This window comes from Vidua chalybeata, chromosome 5, assembly GCF_026979565.1.
Source record: "Vidua chalybeata isolate OUT-0048 chromosome 5, bVidCha1 merged haplotype, whole genome shotgun sequence".
NCBI lineage: Eukaryota > Metazoa > Chordata > Aves > Passeriformes > Viduidae > Vidua > Vidua chalybeata.
The window spans coordinates 28,356,204-28,370,160 of record NC_071534.1 but is presented as its reverse complement, the minus strand read 5'-3'; the positions used below and the strand labels follow the sequence as shown (position 1 = coordinate 28,370,160).

Below are 13,957 nucleotides of genomic sequence, written 5' to 3'. Positions count from 1 at the left end.
TGGCTAGAATTATCATAAATGAGTTGAGTATATTATTTACAAATATTTCCAGTCTATGAAGCGCAGTGGGTGTAGTAGGGGAGAATTTAAATTGAGCTTCCTGAATTTCACTCAAGTTATTCCCTTGAAAAAATTACAGAACATAAACCAGAAACTAAACCTACATAGTATGCTCATCAGACTATTTCTGAAGTGTTAAGAGTTTCTAAAACTTCATTTCAATAAGCAAATCTGATTCAAGCCAGTTTGATCTCTCTTAATTCCACCTCCCCATATTCTGTGCCAAAACTTGAGTGTCCACAGCATGCTCACTTTGTATTTTTCCTCACGGTTTAATCCTGTCCTTTACTCAGTGTCTGCATTTAGTCTTTTGCTTCCCTCCCCCGGCCCGCTTTGGCAAGGGGATGGAGAGAAGCATTACCTTTTGTTGCCTGGTTGCTGATAGGGGGTGGATTTGATGCTGGCCTCTTCGTTGGGTGCAGTGGTACAGACAAGGACGTTTCACCATATGGCCTGTCAGGGCTAAGGCTGCCATCACTCAGCTGACATTCTGCTTGCATCACGCTGGAGTCTCGTGTGTATTTGCCATGCTGAAAACTCAAGCTGTTGCTGTGGACTATGCTTCTGTTATCCTGAACCTTAAGACTGGCTTCTGATGCACACTCCTTCTTGATATATTTTTGAGTTTTATTTGCATCCTAGTATGGAAATGAGAAGAAAATATGTACAAGTTAGTAGCTTCTGGCTACAGGTTCACTCCAGTTTTCCCGCTTATACTACTGTGTCTTTGAAACGGGTATTTCAGTTCCACCAGTATCTGGTCATTTTATGAGTCCATCATTTCTTTTAGAATAGATACCTCTTAAAGATAACATCGTTTTTGTCAACCTTTTCCATATGCACCTAAGGGCAATGCTACAGTTTAAGTACACATACTAATGTACTCAATGCCTCTTCTTTTTGCTTTCAGTTTGCAGTGACTAAAACAAATGCAATTGTTCTTGATTAAACCAGCCACTATAACAAGCCATACCATAATCACTGACTACTTTAATAGGTAATTTGTTTTCAATATTCAGCTGATGAAAGAATAAATGCTAAATTGGGTATTACAAACTGTAAAGGAGTACCACTTAGTCAAATATTCTTAAAAAGCAAACACCACAAAGTATGCAGTTAAAAACAGTGCTATTTAATGGGTGTAATTTTGCAACTTTAGTTGTTCTAATTAATTAATTATTCTAATACTTCTAATACAGACAAGTTCAGAAATACTAAAAAAATCCACGGTGTAGAAAAGCTCAGAGCGTAAGGCACACAGCCTTTCATTCTTTGCTGGATTCCATTTGGAAACCAGAAAACAAAAATATTCCTACCTGCTAGCTGTTGAAAGCTATCAGTTTAGCAGTACCAATTTCCTAAGCAAGTATCTTTACTATACATACTATCAACATGTTCCACTTGTTCTGATGTTCTAGCTGGGAATAACAATGAATAAACAACAAAGTACTTCCCCAGTTAGAATGAATATAAATTCACACATTTGCAATGCAATGTTTTCTATTTTTTAAGACATTGCCCTGAGCACCTTAATATTGGGCACTATGACAGAAAAGAATTTGAAAGGAAAAAACCCAAAACAACAACAGTGAAAAAATGCATGACAAAAATAACCCAGTTAGCAGAACTAGAAGTATCTGTCAGATACACAGAGTTTAAAGACCAGTCCACCATGCCTTCTGTACTTAAAATTTCATGATATCTTCTGCTATAAAAATGTGTTGAATATGTTCTAAATATTACTTTACCTGAGGGGCAATCCTCGAAGCTTCATTCAGGTGTCTAGTCCATGCGGAAGTTCCCAAGTCTCCTTCCTCCTCCTTCACAGACCTACCTAAAGAGAAGTTCAACAAGTTCAAATTTTAATACTTTCAATCTAGCCACAACCTTCCCATTCTTGTAAGTATGCCACACAATTTTAGATGGAAATATTTAGAAAGGGTATTCTGATGACAAGCTAAGTTTGCTCCATTTTTCAGAAGTAATATTTACTTTTTATAGAAAAAAACAACAACAAAGCAAAACCACAGAATACACCTTTTTAAATGCCAGTCTGATTTATTTAAAAGCTACTAATCTAATAACTACAAATCTAAAAATGTAACTTTAAGTGACTATTTTGAGCACTGTGCCAAAAGCAGGGAGCAGCAGTTCCTTAGTTCAGATACCTACCACATTCTATGGTTTTGTGGCTCTGAGATGGCTGTCTGTCTTTGTGTCGACTCCTGGGGTAGCTTCTGTGTTCCTGAAGAGAGGTTCTTTTATTTGTGCAGTCTGTGCTTTGAGTATGACCTGGTAAACATGTAGTATAGTGCAATCCTGCCATAGAAAGCATGCCCTGAATAGCTTCTTCTTCTGTACTTGTCGAGGTAGGACATTCCCTAGGAAAATGAAGGGAGTAGTAAGCAGTTCAAAACAGAACCCTTCAAAGGACTGATTTTTACATTGCAATAAAGTTGAACCATAAATACATGCCAAAAGATCTAACAGTCCATAAAAAATGCTCACAATGTGCTTACTTTTTACTGGGAGTTTCATTTCTGGATGGCTTCTGGGTATTTTGACAAAGGTCTCTTGTGACCTTAGATTCCTCTTTGAAATTTGATGTTACTTCCTGCTTCTCTTCATCACCTGAGCTTTCTGACTCCTCTGTGGAGGAATCCTTCTGCTGAAACAAGAGGAAACAGTATGCAGAATGGTCACCAGACCTCCTAAGTGGAGACTCTACTGATGCCTTAGGTTTTAGCTTTTATATTTTTCAGATTCTGTGCTGCTTTAGTGTGCAGTTCCGAGCTTTGTATTAAGGGATAGTAAGCTCTCTTCAAAGAATAAGTAGACAAAACAGTCCTTTCCTAGCTGGGGACCAAGGACAAATGATCCAAATCTTAGGTCCAAGAGCATTGAACAGTATGGACTGAAGAGAGAAAAAGGAGGAGGACGGGACTTCATAACCTAAAGCTGTAATTGGACAATTAACTCCAATATGCTAATGGACCAGAACTTATAAAAATGTAAGACCTTGTGACCATTGACCATTTTTTGTGAGCATTTTTGGGTTTATCTTGGGTGTAGCCCTGGCTGGGCTCTTGTACTGCCCAAGGGGTATCCATTGAGGCTTTTAATAAATACCTACTTTATTCCTTTAGCTCTCTCTAGACTCTGTTCTAGGTCAGCCTTCACAAGGCATCACTACCTTAATTTATGCTAAGTCAGGAATTCAAAAGCTTTTTTTATACTTATAGTATCCAGAATGCAGTTAATCTGAATATAGCAGCTGAGATGCTATACATTCAGATTTTGTAATACTGGTAAGTACACATTCCACAATACAAAAAGCATCTCCAAAATCCATTCTTTACAAAGCACCACACATATTACACCATACACAAATCACTGCATTCTCTTTAATAAGAGTATTAATTATTCTTATATTCACTATTCAAAGTACAGGGAAAAAATACAGAAGTATGGTTCCAAGCAGCAGACAGAACTGATGCCTATTATATATGGCAGGACACATTCTGCCCCAGAAAACTGCTTCTGGTTCCTGCTCTCACAAAATATAGCTTTCAACAGCACCATCTCTGATGAATGACAGATGCTCTCAGGTAAATCCAGAAGACAGCAGGAACAGAGACACAACAACTGTTACCTCTCTTACAGAGGCACAGCCTCATTTCATGAGTGAAAGAGCTTTTCAGCTCCTGCTGAGATTACAGTTTGTATGGGCAGGAGCTTCTCAAAGGTGGAGCGACCATTTGTGACTCAATATGCCTTTACAGGAAGCAAGGGCTACAGTACATATGCTCCATCTTGGTAATTCAGACTAATCTATTTTCAACAAGTACAGAGAACACCACAATTTTCTTTTTTTACCAAGACAAGGAGTATATGTGACACTCAATAGAGATTTTGAAAACAGAAGATCAGAACATGGAGGAGTCATAATCCTTAAAGGCTGACATCATTATCCCCATCATCAAAAACAGAACTGAAATGAATGAAGTGCATTTTATCACCAAGAGGTATTTTTATACAACAGTTTCATTCACATGAGTAGCTTCCTAAAATTAAAAAGCAGGAGAATATGGAAAAAAACTAAGAGAGTAAGTACAGCATAAATATAAAACATTCACTCATTTACAAAGTCATAAAAAACTGGCTATATTCTCCTGCGAAGATGAAATATATCACTTCTAAGTAACCTCAGACTGACTCTGTGTCTTAGAAAAGGAAACCTGAGCCAAAGGTGCTGGCAATGCAGTTGAGGAAACCAGAAAAAACCACACCATGAAGGTTCCTATCACTTACTCCAACATTTAGATTAGGTAATGATGAAAGACAACAAGTATCAAAAAAAAAAAAAAAAATCTTGACCACCATAGAAAAAGTAGGAATTTAAAGACTTCTTGTAAAGTCATATAATAGGTTGACAACTGAAAGAAAGACCAAGGCATTAGCTTTCCAGAAGCATGAAACAAAAATGTCAGGTAATAACTTCACCTTACTGCTAACCAATAAAAATTTAAATTACTAAGTACAAGCCCAATTTGCCAATGAAAAAATAATTAAAGTATTTACAGACATACACACATATCTCTAAATTCTAGAAGTTGTATTAAAAAATATGTTTGTAAATATCTACACATATGTGTGTATTCATACTTCATTTAACTCTGAAGAAACCACCACAATCTAGACCCTCAAATGGAGGATTCCCATCTATTTCCAATAGTCTAAAAATCCCTGAATAGGATTTAGCCACTCAGGTTGTTTATAAAACTGAATACCTGTAAGATTGTTTCCCATTAACCTTGCTCTAAAAGGAAACTGTGTGGTAGATACTCATAATTTGAATGATGAAATTTAGACTTGTTATGAAAGAAATAAATAGAGCAATTAGGATCTGACTTTGTTTGTTCCAGAGCAGGGCTCGTCCTCTGCCAACCCCACCTCGATGACAAAGAAGATAAAATTTTGCAAGATCGCATATCTTATCTTTTTTCTCATCACTAGAATAAATGAAGAATGAAGCAGCACATTGTTTGAGATATTAATCTGAACAAGAATTATATACTTTGTTATTGCTGTTTTAACACAGATTTTGACCAGATAAATCTCAAGTACGTGAGCAAAATTATATTTAATTGCTTCATTAATTTCTGAGACTTATTTAAATATGTACCTGTGTAGTGCAATCAGGCTCAGATTCTTCTGAATCAGAAATATCAGAGTACTCTGAGGATCCATTCCTGAGTTCTGATTTCACACTTTCAAAGAACACTGCAGAGAGAAGAATTAAAATATAAGACACGACATTAACCATGTTAATATTTAACAATTATTTTTGAAGCAAAACCCAAGAAACACATATTTTGTTTTTAACACTCTGTAAACAAAGGCAAATGCACACACTGATCTGGTTCACAAGTTTGCTTAGGACAACAATGAGTTTTCTACTGTTGACCAAAAGACTTCTCAAGCAATTGAGCAGATGAAGACAGGAGGAGAAATCAGGGGCAGCAGGAGTTTATATTTTTTCCTTCCCAAAGGGCACCCACTTCAGAGATGGCACTTGGGCAGTTTCTGATTTTTGTACAGGCTGGAGTCAGAGCAGTTCTCACCAGCATGTACTCTGAAAAGACTGCATTTGTCCCAAAGAACCACAAGCAGGAACCACATTGCTAAGTGTTTGGATTCCAAGGCTCAAGGCCAGTGAGCTGTATGTATACCTGTGTCAAGGCTGCTGGCAAAAATGTTGATTAAGTACAAATTCATTAAAGATGGCAATGTACAGTTCAGGTAGCATAAGTCTTTTGGAGAAAAGCAAAATAGGGTAAAAAAATTATGACTGTGAATCAAGAAAATGGGGTCTAAAGAAAGAAACATCACTTTAAAAGTATTTATGGTTTCATACAAAACAATGCTGAAAGCTAAGCTGCACGAATCAGAAATTAACTCTAGAATGAAGACAAGTAAAATTGAAATGTTGGTTTGTTTTCAGCATAGTTTTACATGAAACCATATAAAAGAACACAATTCTTCCTAACTATAATTATGCAAGAATAAAGGATGTACCTGTAACTATGTATACACTGCAATTCTAGTTGATGTTTGCTCCTACTGAAGACTGTGGCAAAGATCATAACTAGGCATCAAATATATTTGAAGGGATATTACTGATTGCTAAACACTGCACAGTGATAATTACTTTCAGAGTCAGAAGAAAGCTGAGACTTGTCATCAGAAAGTGAGTAAATTGAACAGCAGGGACCAAAAGCTAGAGAAGACTAACTAAACTTAAGACAGTATTAGAAAGAACCATGAGGAATATCCAAGCACATTAAATGAGCAACACTGCTGTACAGGAAATTAAGCTATATAAAGTAATGCTCAACATATGACGATAAATTAATGTTTTTAATTACTACACCTCAAAACAACCCAAGGCATTTCTGATGATAACTCATGCTTTTGGCTCATTTCAAAAAGGCAAATAAGATTCTAAGATAAGCAACAGTATGAACAATACAGAAAATTTTAGAGATTAAAAGAACTTTCCTTTACACTAGTATCTTTTCCAAGAAAATATATTGTTCTGTATGCCTCCAGAGACAAGGAGGAATATTCCCAAAATTGGGTGAATGAGAGTAGTCATTATCTAAGACACTGTGAATTAAGAAAAATCTCAAACCACCTTCTCTTCATGCACACAAAGTATCTTGCTCAATTAAGGGCAGCACTTGATCTTTGTCCCTCTGCTAACATTGGGTCACCATTTAAAACCAGGATCTTGGCATGACACACAAAGCTAAAGGAGCTTGATCTGTTTAAAGGCATCTGTCTGTGGACATTCCTCTTGGCCTCAATCCCAGTAAGAACAACCAAAGTTGGCAGCTGTTCCAGGAACAGGTAGTTCCTCTTCTGGAATTCTCTGCAGACGATGCCTTTCCCCTCTCTCTCAGTGTAGGTAAAATAGAGAGTCTCAGTGTAGGTAAAATAATCACATGTAACACACACTCAGGGAAGTCTGAAGACGCTCAATATTCAATTAAAAATATCAGGATTAGTCCTGACCACTCAATTTTTTGGAAGAAGAATCTCAACATTCACTTCTAGTTCTAAGTACATTTAATACATTTGGATACTCACTGCCATATTCATTCTGTATCAAATAAGAGCAATAATTTTGAAAAAAAAGTTACCATTTCCCAGTATGATTTAATCTTTGATTCAAGTGCAAAATTTAGTTTGATTTACCTAGTTTAATTTTGAAAGTGGAAAACCACTACAGTAAGCCTTTACTCAACAAGCCGTTTGCCCTGTTTCCAAGAATACCCAATAGAGACTTCTCACGTGCAGGTTTTTTAATACTGTCCTCTGTGACATATAGAAGCATATAGAAGTCAAAAGGGATTATAGTTTGCCTTGTTAATGAAAATAATTAAATATTTTATTCAGGCTGACAGCAGAGTCAAATATTATGGTCTGTTATTCAGGAAACTCAGAGACCTGGAAGTCTCCAGAGGAGCCTTGTCATCTTTTAAGTGTTGACTTCAGTTTTGTAATAGACACCTTCTGAGCCCTTTTAAGCTGTACTGTGACTGAACATCACTTATAATTAAGTGGGAAGCTGTCAAGGATTAATTCTATCTGCACACAGGTAAAGAGCTATTAAAAATAAGCATTGGCAATAGGCATTCAATATTGATACTTTACTAATACACTGTGTGATCATCACTGCTGAACACTTGGCAGGAAGGCTTGAGGCTACCAAAAGACCCCTAAAGATTAGTTCCCAGTGAAGGATGGTTTAAAGCACTGGAAAGTAGAGGTAAAGTATTTTACAGATAACCTAAGTTCTTTCCTAACTTTGCAGATTACGAAGGTTGAATGTGTAAGATTTTACTAATGTCAAATTATGTATTTTCACTTGTATGGAATAAAGCAATTCAATATTAAAACAGACAAAATTGTATGATCAACTATGAAATTGCGAAATTGAACAGGAAAAGTAAAATATAAGGCAGGTTTAAAATTAGCTACGTATTATGATCTTTCATTCTCTACAGTGAAATGATGTGATGAGCTTTTCACAATGAGGTATGTTTTGGTTTTAAAACCAAAATCCAATCAGCATTCTTACATTATGAAGCAGACCTAGAGTAACAACTACTCATCCAGAACAGCAATTAAATCTCCACTGTGAAAAGTGCTCTCCATAGCATTCAAGACAGCACTAATATAAAAAGGTGGGTTTTACTTTTCATCTCTATCCTGTTAGCTTCTTCAGTAGACAGATAATATTTACGAAATGTTTTGTGTAACTCCTAAAACTACTGCTCTGATTTATTTCTTTATCCTCTTAATACTTAGACTGAAATATTACAAACGGTAGTTAGACCCTCGCTGAGACCATCAAAATGTTCAACTGATAGGACTTGGAGACAATCTTACTGTTCAGTGGTTTCTGGGCATCTGCATTCCCTTCTCCTTCACATCCTGAGGGCTGGTCTTCTACCTTCACAGCTGTCTTTTTTGACCTTGTCCTGTCATCTTCATCTTCACTGTCTGCTGTGTAAAGACTTCGATCTGTAAATGGACGTCTCTCATCTCTTCTCACAAGAAAAAAAACAGAAGTCAGTTTTTACTCTTAAAAACCTGAAGCAACTGTTTTCCTTTCATTATTTACAACACACTCTCAAGATATAACAGTAATATTCTCTTATGCTCATCTCTTCATTCTGAATTGCAGGTATTCCCATTTACTTCCTATACAACTGTCATTTCCATAAAGATATGAAGTTTAACACCAGAGTACTTTTAATGAGTAGCACTCTTATAGATAGATATAAAACAACTTTTTCTACTTTGAAGCATTCCCTTCAGTGCAGACCCCATTGAGCAAGTGAACGAAATGCTGTAACAAAGGACCATGCAAAGAATCCCTTCCTCTTCACTCCCTAACTGTGGCTCCACTAGGGGACAGCAGACACAGACACTCCTTCTGTATTCCTAACCAGACTCTTACTGGTAAGAACTTAAGAGCTCTACAAATAGAAATATTAACAATTAGCATACTCCAGACCATAATGACCAGGAAAAAGTATCCACAAGCAATCCTTTATACCTAATTATTCTTCCATTTGACAGCAGAAGGCGAAGATCATTGTCTTTTGTTCTCCATTCAGGTACTGTAGAAGAGGGCTGAAAGGGCTTGTTAAACCTCCCGTTCAGTTTTGAGCTTGTGATATCCTAAAGAAGTAAAAGCAATTTTGCTTATTTTTTCTTCCTATGAACTCAATTGTTTTTTTCTGCACTCCATAAAAGATTAAATTCACTACTAGGATGGTTACCACCTGGATAACCAACTGAAAAAAGCTCAGACAAAACAAGTTTGGATGCAAAGAACTTCAGGAGATGACTGCATCTTCTCCTTTCTTGAATCATCTATACTCTCCTGAAGCACTTGAAACAAATACAATTTTCCTATAATACTCCTTTTAAATTTCCTTTGGAGAAATATCAATAGACTTAGGCAAGCCAGAAGCTGGGCTTGGAACTGCTACAGCAACTCCTGGATTGGGTATGTGCTCCCTGATAGTAGTATCTCAGAACTGATTTAAAGGACAGCAAAATATCAATAACAGAACGTAACTTGCCTTAAGCAGAACTTTCTTAGCTCAAAACAATTTACATTTGACATATACTCTGAACCAATCTATCCATATCTCATATGACAAAGAGCTCTAGTCTGTATTCTTACACATCTTAAAACCATTTTCTTTTCAACAGAGATTAGAAAACTACTCTGGTTTTGTTTTTCCTTGCACATAACTCAATACTTGCCTCTTCCCACGGTGACATCTCCAGCCTTTTCAGTACCTCCCTAGTGTGGAGTTCCAGGATGTCCAGATTAGAAGGAGTTTTGGTAGCATGGTCTCGCAGCTTTCTCACCCTTCGTCTGGAGTGGTGAGGGGAAGCTGTTTCATGTGAAGATCGTGAAGTTGGAGACACACCAAGAATTCCCTGAGTTTTAACTAATTTGCTGTTTTCCTCCTGTAATTAAAAGCACTTTTCAGAATAGTCTCAGAGGAATAAATCCACATATTTAAGTACTGCTTCTTATTCATCTAATTAAATGTAAATTAGGTAAGGAAAATTGTTAGACCTTTTGGAGAAATAACTACACATTTCATTTGGATGTGAAGTACAAAGTTTAGTTCTACTACACCTCTTTCTCATTTAAGGCTTTTATGCTATTCCACAAGAGTAGTACCACCAGAACATATGGTTTTATTCAGGAAGGCAGCAGAGGGTAGACATGTATTGTACACAACAGATCACATCCCCTCAGATCCATCCATCTCTTCACATGGAAATGTGAGAATTTTTCAAGAATCAATAACCACTGAAGAATAAAGGAGCAAAACACTGGTATGGGAAAGCAACCAAAAAAAAAAAAAAAAAAAAAAAAAAAAGGTGGGAAACTCTCTCCCACTGACTATGTAACACACAGCCACAAAACTGAAGAGTGAGCAAGAGATGACAACTGGACCAGAACTAACTAACAAATAGATAGGAGAATGGAATACGCACAGAATATCAAATTCAAGTCTTTAACAACACATTAATAATAATTATTTTAAGTACATATAAGTAACTACAATTTAGAAATACTAAACTACAAATAATTTCACCATTAAAATATAAAAATCCACAAAAAATACATAAAACACCCACTATCCATTTTCTGAAATACCCATAGTTAGTATTCCAAACAGTTCTCCTACTGATGTTCTATTATTAAATGAATGGTAAATAAATTAAAAGGTGAATATGGTCAATCAGAAGCATAACTATGATGGAGTTCCCTGATTCAAAGATTTATTTTCTGAAGACCTACATAGGGTTGCCTCTATTCTTACCTCTACAGAACGAATCACTTTAGAGAGCTCTTTGATGAGATGCCCAGGCCTAATGTTGTCTGGAATTTCAAAGGCATGTTCTGTTACAAGCTATATGCAAAGGGGGAAGAAAAGATACTTAGGTTTGGGGTTTTTTTTCCAGATAAAAGCAGAAATAATATGAAATAAACAAAACTACAAGGGAAAAAAAAAAAGAAAAACTAGATTAATTTCTGTAATAATGACCACAAACTGACAGGACTGATATACACAGGCAGTAGCTTCCAGTCCAAGCTTTAGTAGTCAGCAGATGTCCCTCAGTGTCTCCAAGATTCCAAAGAAGAGGTAACACAAAGCCATACTGACAACCGCTTTTTTTTTTTTTTTACCCTCAGTACGGTAATCACCTTTTTTCCCCTTTACCATGGTCAGTACAGAGCAATACTTCCGACATTCATTAGAGTCACCTTAAGACTAAGGGAATTTTACCCTGACAAAAATTTAATCTCAAGAATAATCATGAGTAACCAAGATACAAATTTTTAGACATCTTCCTGACATCCAATTCTTAAAAATTACGTTTTTAGCTTATTTAAAATCTAGCAGGTTGGAAAATGCAACTCAGAAAAAAAACCCTATTCCTTATAAAAAATGTAGGAAGTCATAAGAGTTTATGTTCTCTTTAATCCTCTGAAACCATATCAGAGACAGATTTCATATATATACACACACAACAAAAGTCCAAACACTCTATAGTTAGATCCAGCAAAAAAAATTTTGTATGTAGTTTAAATGTCCATTTAGAACACTTCTAAGTTAAAATTAAACAGATAAAACATCACTTAACACACAGGCTAGAATGACAGACATTAATTCCTGTAATCAACTACTTAAACAGAAAAACATCCCAAACACTTTCATCTGCCCACATTTCAAAAATGAGATTCAGCAACAAAGTGATTGCTAGAAGCAATTCAATACTATATGTGCATTTCATTGAACCTGGCTTCCTCTAAATCATTAAAACAAATGCTTCTCCCCTTCCCAAAAAAACCCAACCCCAACATAAAATCATGATATGATTATTCATTTCAGTGCCCCTAATTCTACAGGGAAGATTAAATCAGCTGCTATTATTTACCATTGTTCATTCTTTGAATGTATCACATCTCTATATATTCACCCTGGAGAAAACAGCAGCTCTGTCACTAAACTGTACAATTTTTCCATCAAGTTATTGGTCATTTTAGGACCATTCAATCCTTCCTACTTTGCCGTCTCAAAATAAGATGAGTTTGAAATTCTCTAGAAAATGGCACAAAAGAATCCTCTAGGATAATTCACCTATGAATTATGAATTCACTTCTGTTGAAAAGACATACTCCATGACACAAATGCAAAAGCTCATGAGAGGGGTTCTCATTTGAGAAGCATGTATTTGCCATTTTTCAGGAACTGTCTGAAATCTTCAACATGAGCAGATCAAACTGCAATGCACAAAGCTCCTCCTGTCCTCACCTGCCTTCAACTCCAAACCTATCATACATGTGGTCTGCTGCATAGCAGAACTGGCTCAAGGATGAGGCAATAGCCAGAAAAGGTATGAAACATGACAGCTGGTGGACAGCAGACAACACTGGCTAAATCTCTGATGCTCTGCACTTCCCGCACAATGGGTCTATCTGCTCATCCAGTGGTTTAGGAATACTCAAAGGCCTCATTAATAAGCATTCAGAATACAGCAAGTGCAATTGATTTTCCTTTCACAGAGAAGTAGAGAATGCATCACATTCCACATGAATCAAAATACTTAATGACCTACTAGACAGCACACAAATGCTACAATACTACACTACAGCAATCTAGAAAAAAAGGAATTCTAATCCAATTTCAAATGAAAATAAGGATTTATATAGGCTATGTTTGATCTCAGTTCAGTAGCCTGATCACTAGGCTTGCTTATTATCCATGCCACAGATGCAGAGATGGCTTGGATTCACATGTGGTTCAACAGTTTAAGCCCAACATCCTGTAAACACTGCGAAACTGCTTGCTAACAAGCCTTCATCCAGAACAGCAGAGACCAAGAGACACTGGAGAACCAACTCAGAGGGCCAGCAGAGTTTCATCTGGGATCAGTAATGTTACATAGGCTGAACCCCAGCACATTCCACACATAAAAAACACTTGCACCTCATGTTCACTTCCATGTTGCTCATACTGTTGGATGCAGCATTGTGCAATTATCATACATAATATCAAACATACATGTTGCATAGTAAGTTCTCCTACAAGTAGAATTTGTGGGCAGAAAGATCAGAGAGATCTCAAAGCACCAGCTCAAGTCTGGCTTGCAACAAGGTAATATCACAGGCAGCAACAAACTAGAATTAATACCCTCAGTCAGAACCAAACTGCCTGTCAGTGAAGAGCACTTCCCAGGAGCACTGGTTCCAAGAGGGCTTATTAGCACAGGCACATGAAAAAACACATGTTGTTAGACCAGACCCAACTCTGTGGCAAAACAAATAAGCTTTCCTGGAGAAAAGAGCACCAGCAAAGCCAGCACTGATGGCATACATATGATTTTACAAGGGTCAATCAGTGTTGAGCAAGGAGAGTATTCAACTGAAGTTAATATTGCTCAACCTGAATCTAAACCGACTCTTCAGCAGGTGTAGTTGAAATGTGCTTTCCACACCACTGACATGAATGAAAAATGAAATATACCATGGCATTCCATCCCTCCACTGCCTCAGACTAGGATTAATTGACTGTATAAACACATTTCTTAGAAAATGCCTCACCTTATCACCTTATCCTCTGGTATTCTTATCCCATCCTGAAGTAAAGCAAGATTCTACTTCAATCAGCTATAATACTTGAGCTTATTAAATGGCGTAATAGACTTGGAATAATCATGGAATCATGATTATTGGAATGCAAGTCTTGATGGGAAAATCCAATATAAACTTCACCCTAGCTATGGA

At 36.6% G+C, this 13,957-nt stretch overlaps 1 protein-coding gene across 3 annotated transcripts in view; it reads right to left on the bottom strand.

The window, feature by feature from the left end:
* KDM7A (lysine demethylase 7A) overlaps window positions 1–13,957 on the bottom strand; it is a 61,794-nt gene that overhangs the window by 5,205 nt on the left and 42,632 nt on the right. For 2 of the 3 annotated variants that reach the window (XM_053943145.1, XM_053943147.1), the window contains 9 exons: window positions 10,989–11,078; window positions 9,910–10,119; window positions 9,191–9,315; window positions 8,518–8,675; window positions 5,246–5,343; window positions 2,580–2,728; window positions 2,233–2,441; window positions 1,809–1,894; window positions 422–698 (listed from right to left, as the gene is read on the bottom strand). In XM_053943145.1, coding sequence (XP_053799120.1) covers window positions 422–698; window positions 1,809–1,894; window positions 2,233–2,441; window positions 2,580–2,728; window positions 5,246–5,343; window positions 8,518–8,675; window positions 9,191–9,315; window positions 9,910–10,119; window positions 10,989–11,078 — 1,402 coding nt within the window. The remainder of the gene's footprint in view (window positions 1–421; window positions 699–1,808; window positions 1,895–2,232; window positions 2,442–2,579; window positions 2,729–5,245; window positions 5,344–8,517; window positions 8,676–9,190; window positions 9,316–9,909; window positions 10,120–10,988; window positions 11,079–13,957) is intronic. The other variant, XM_053943146.1, reaches the window with a different exon arrangement.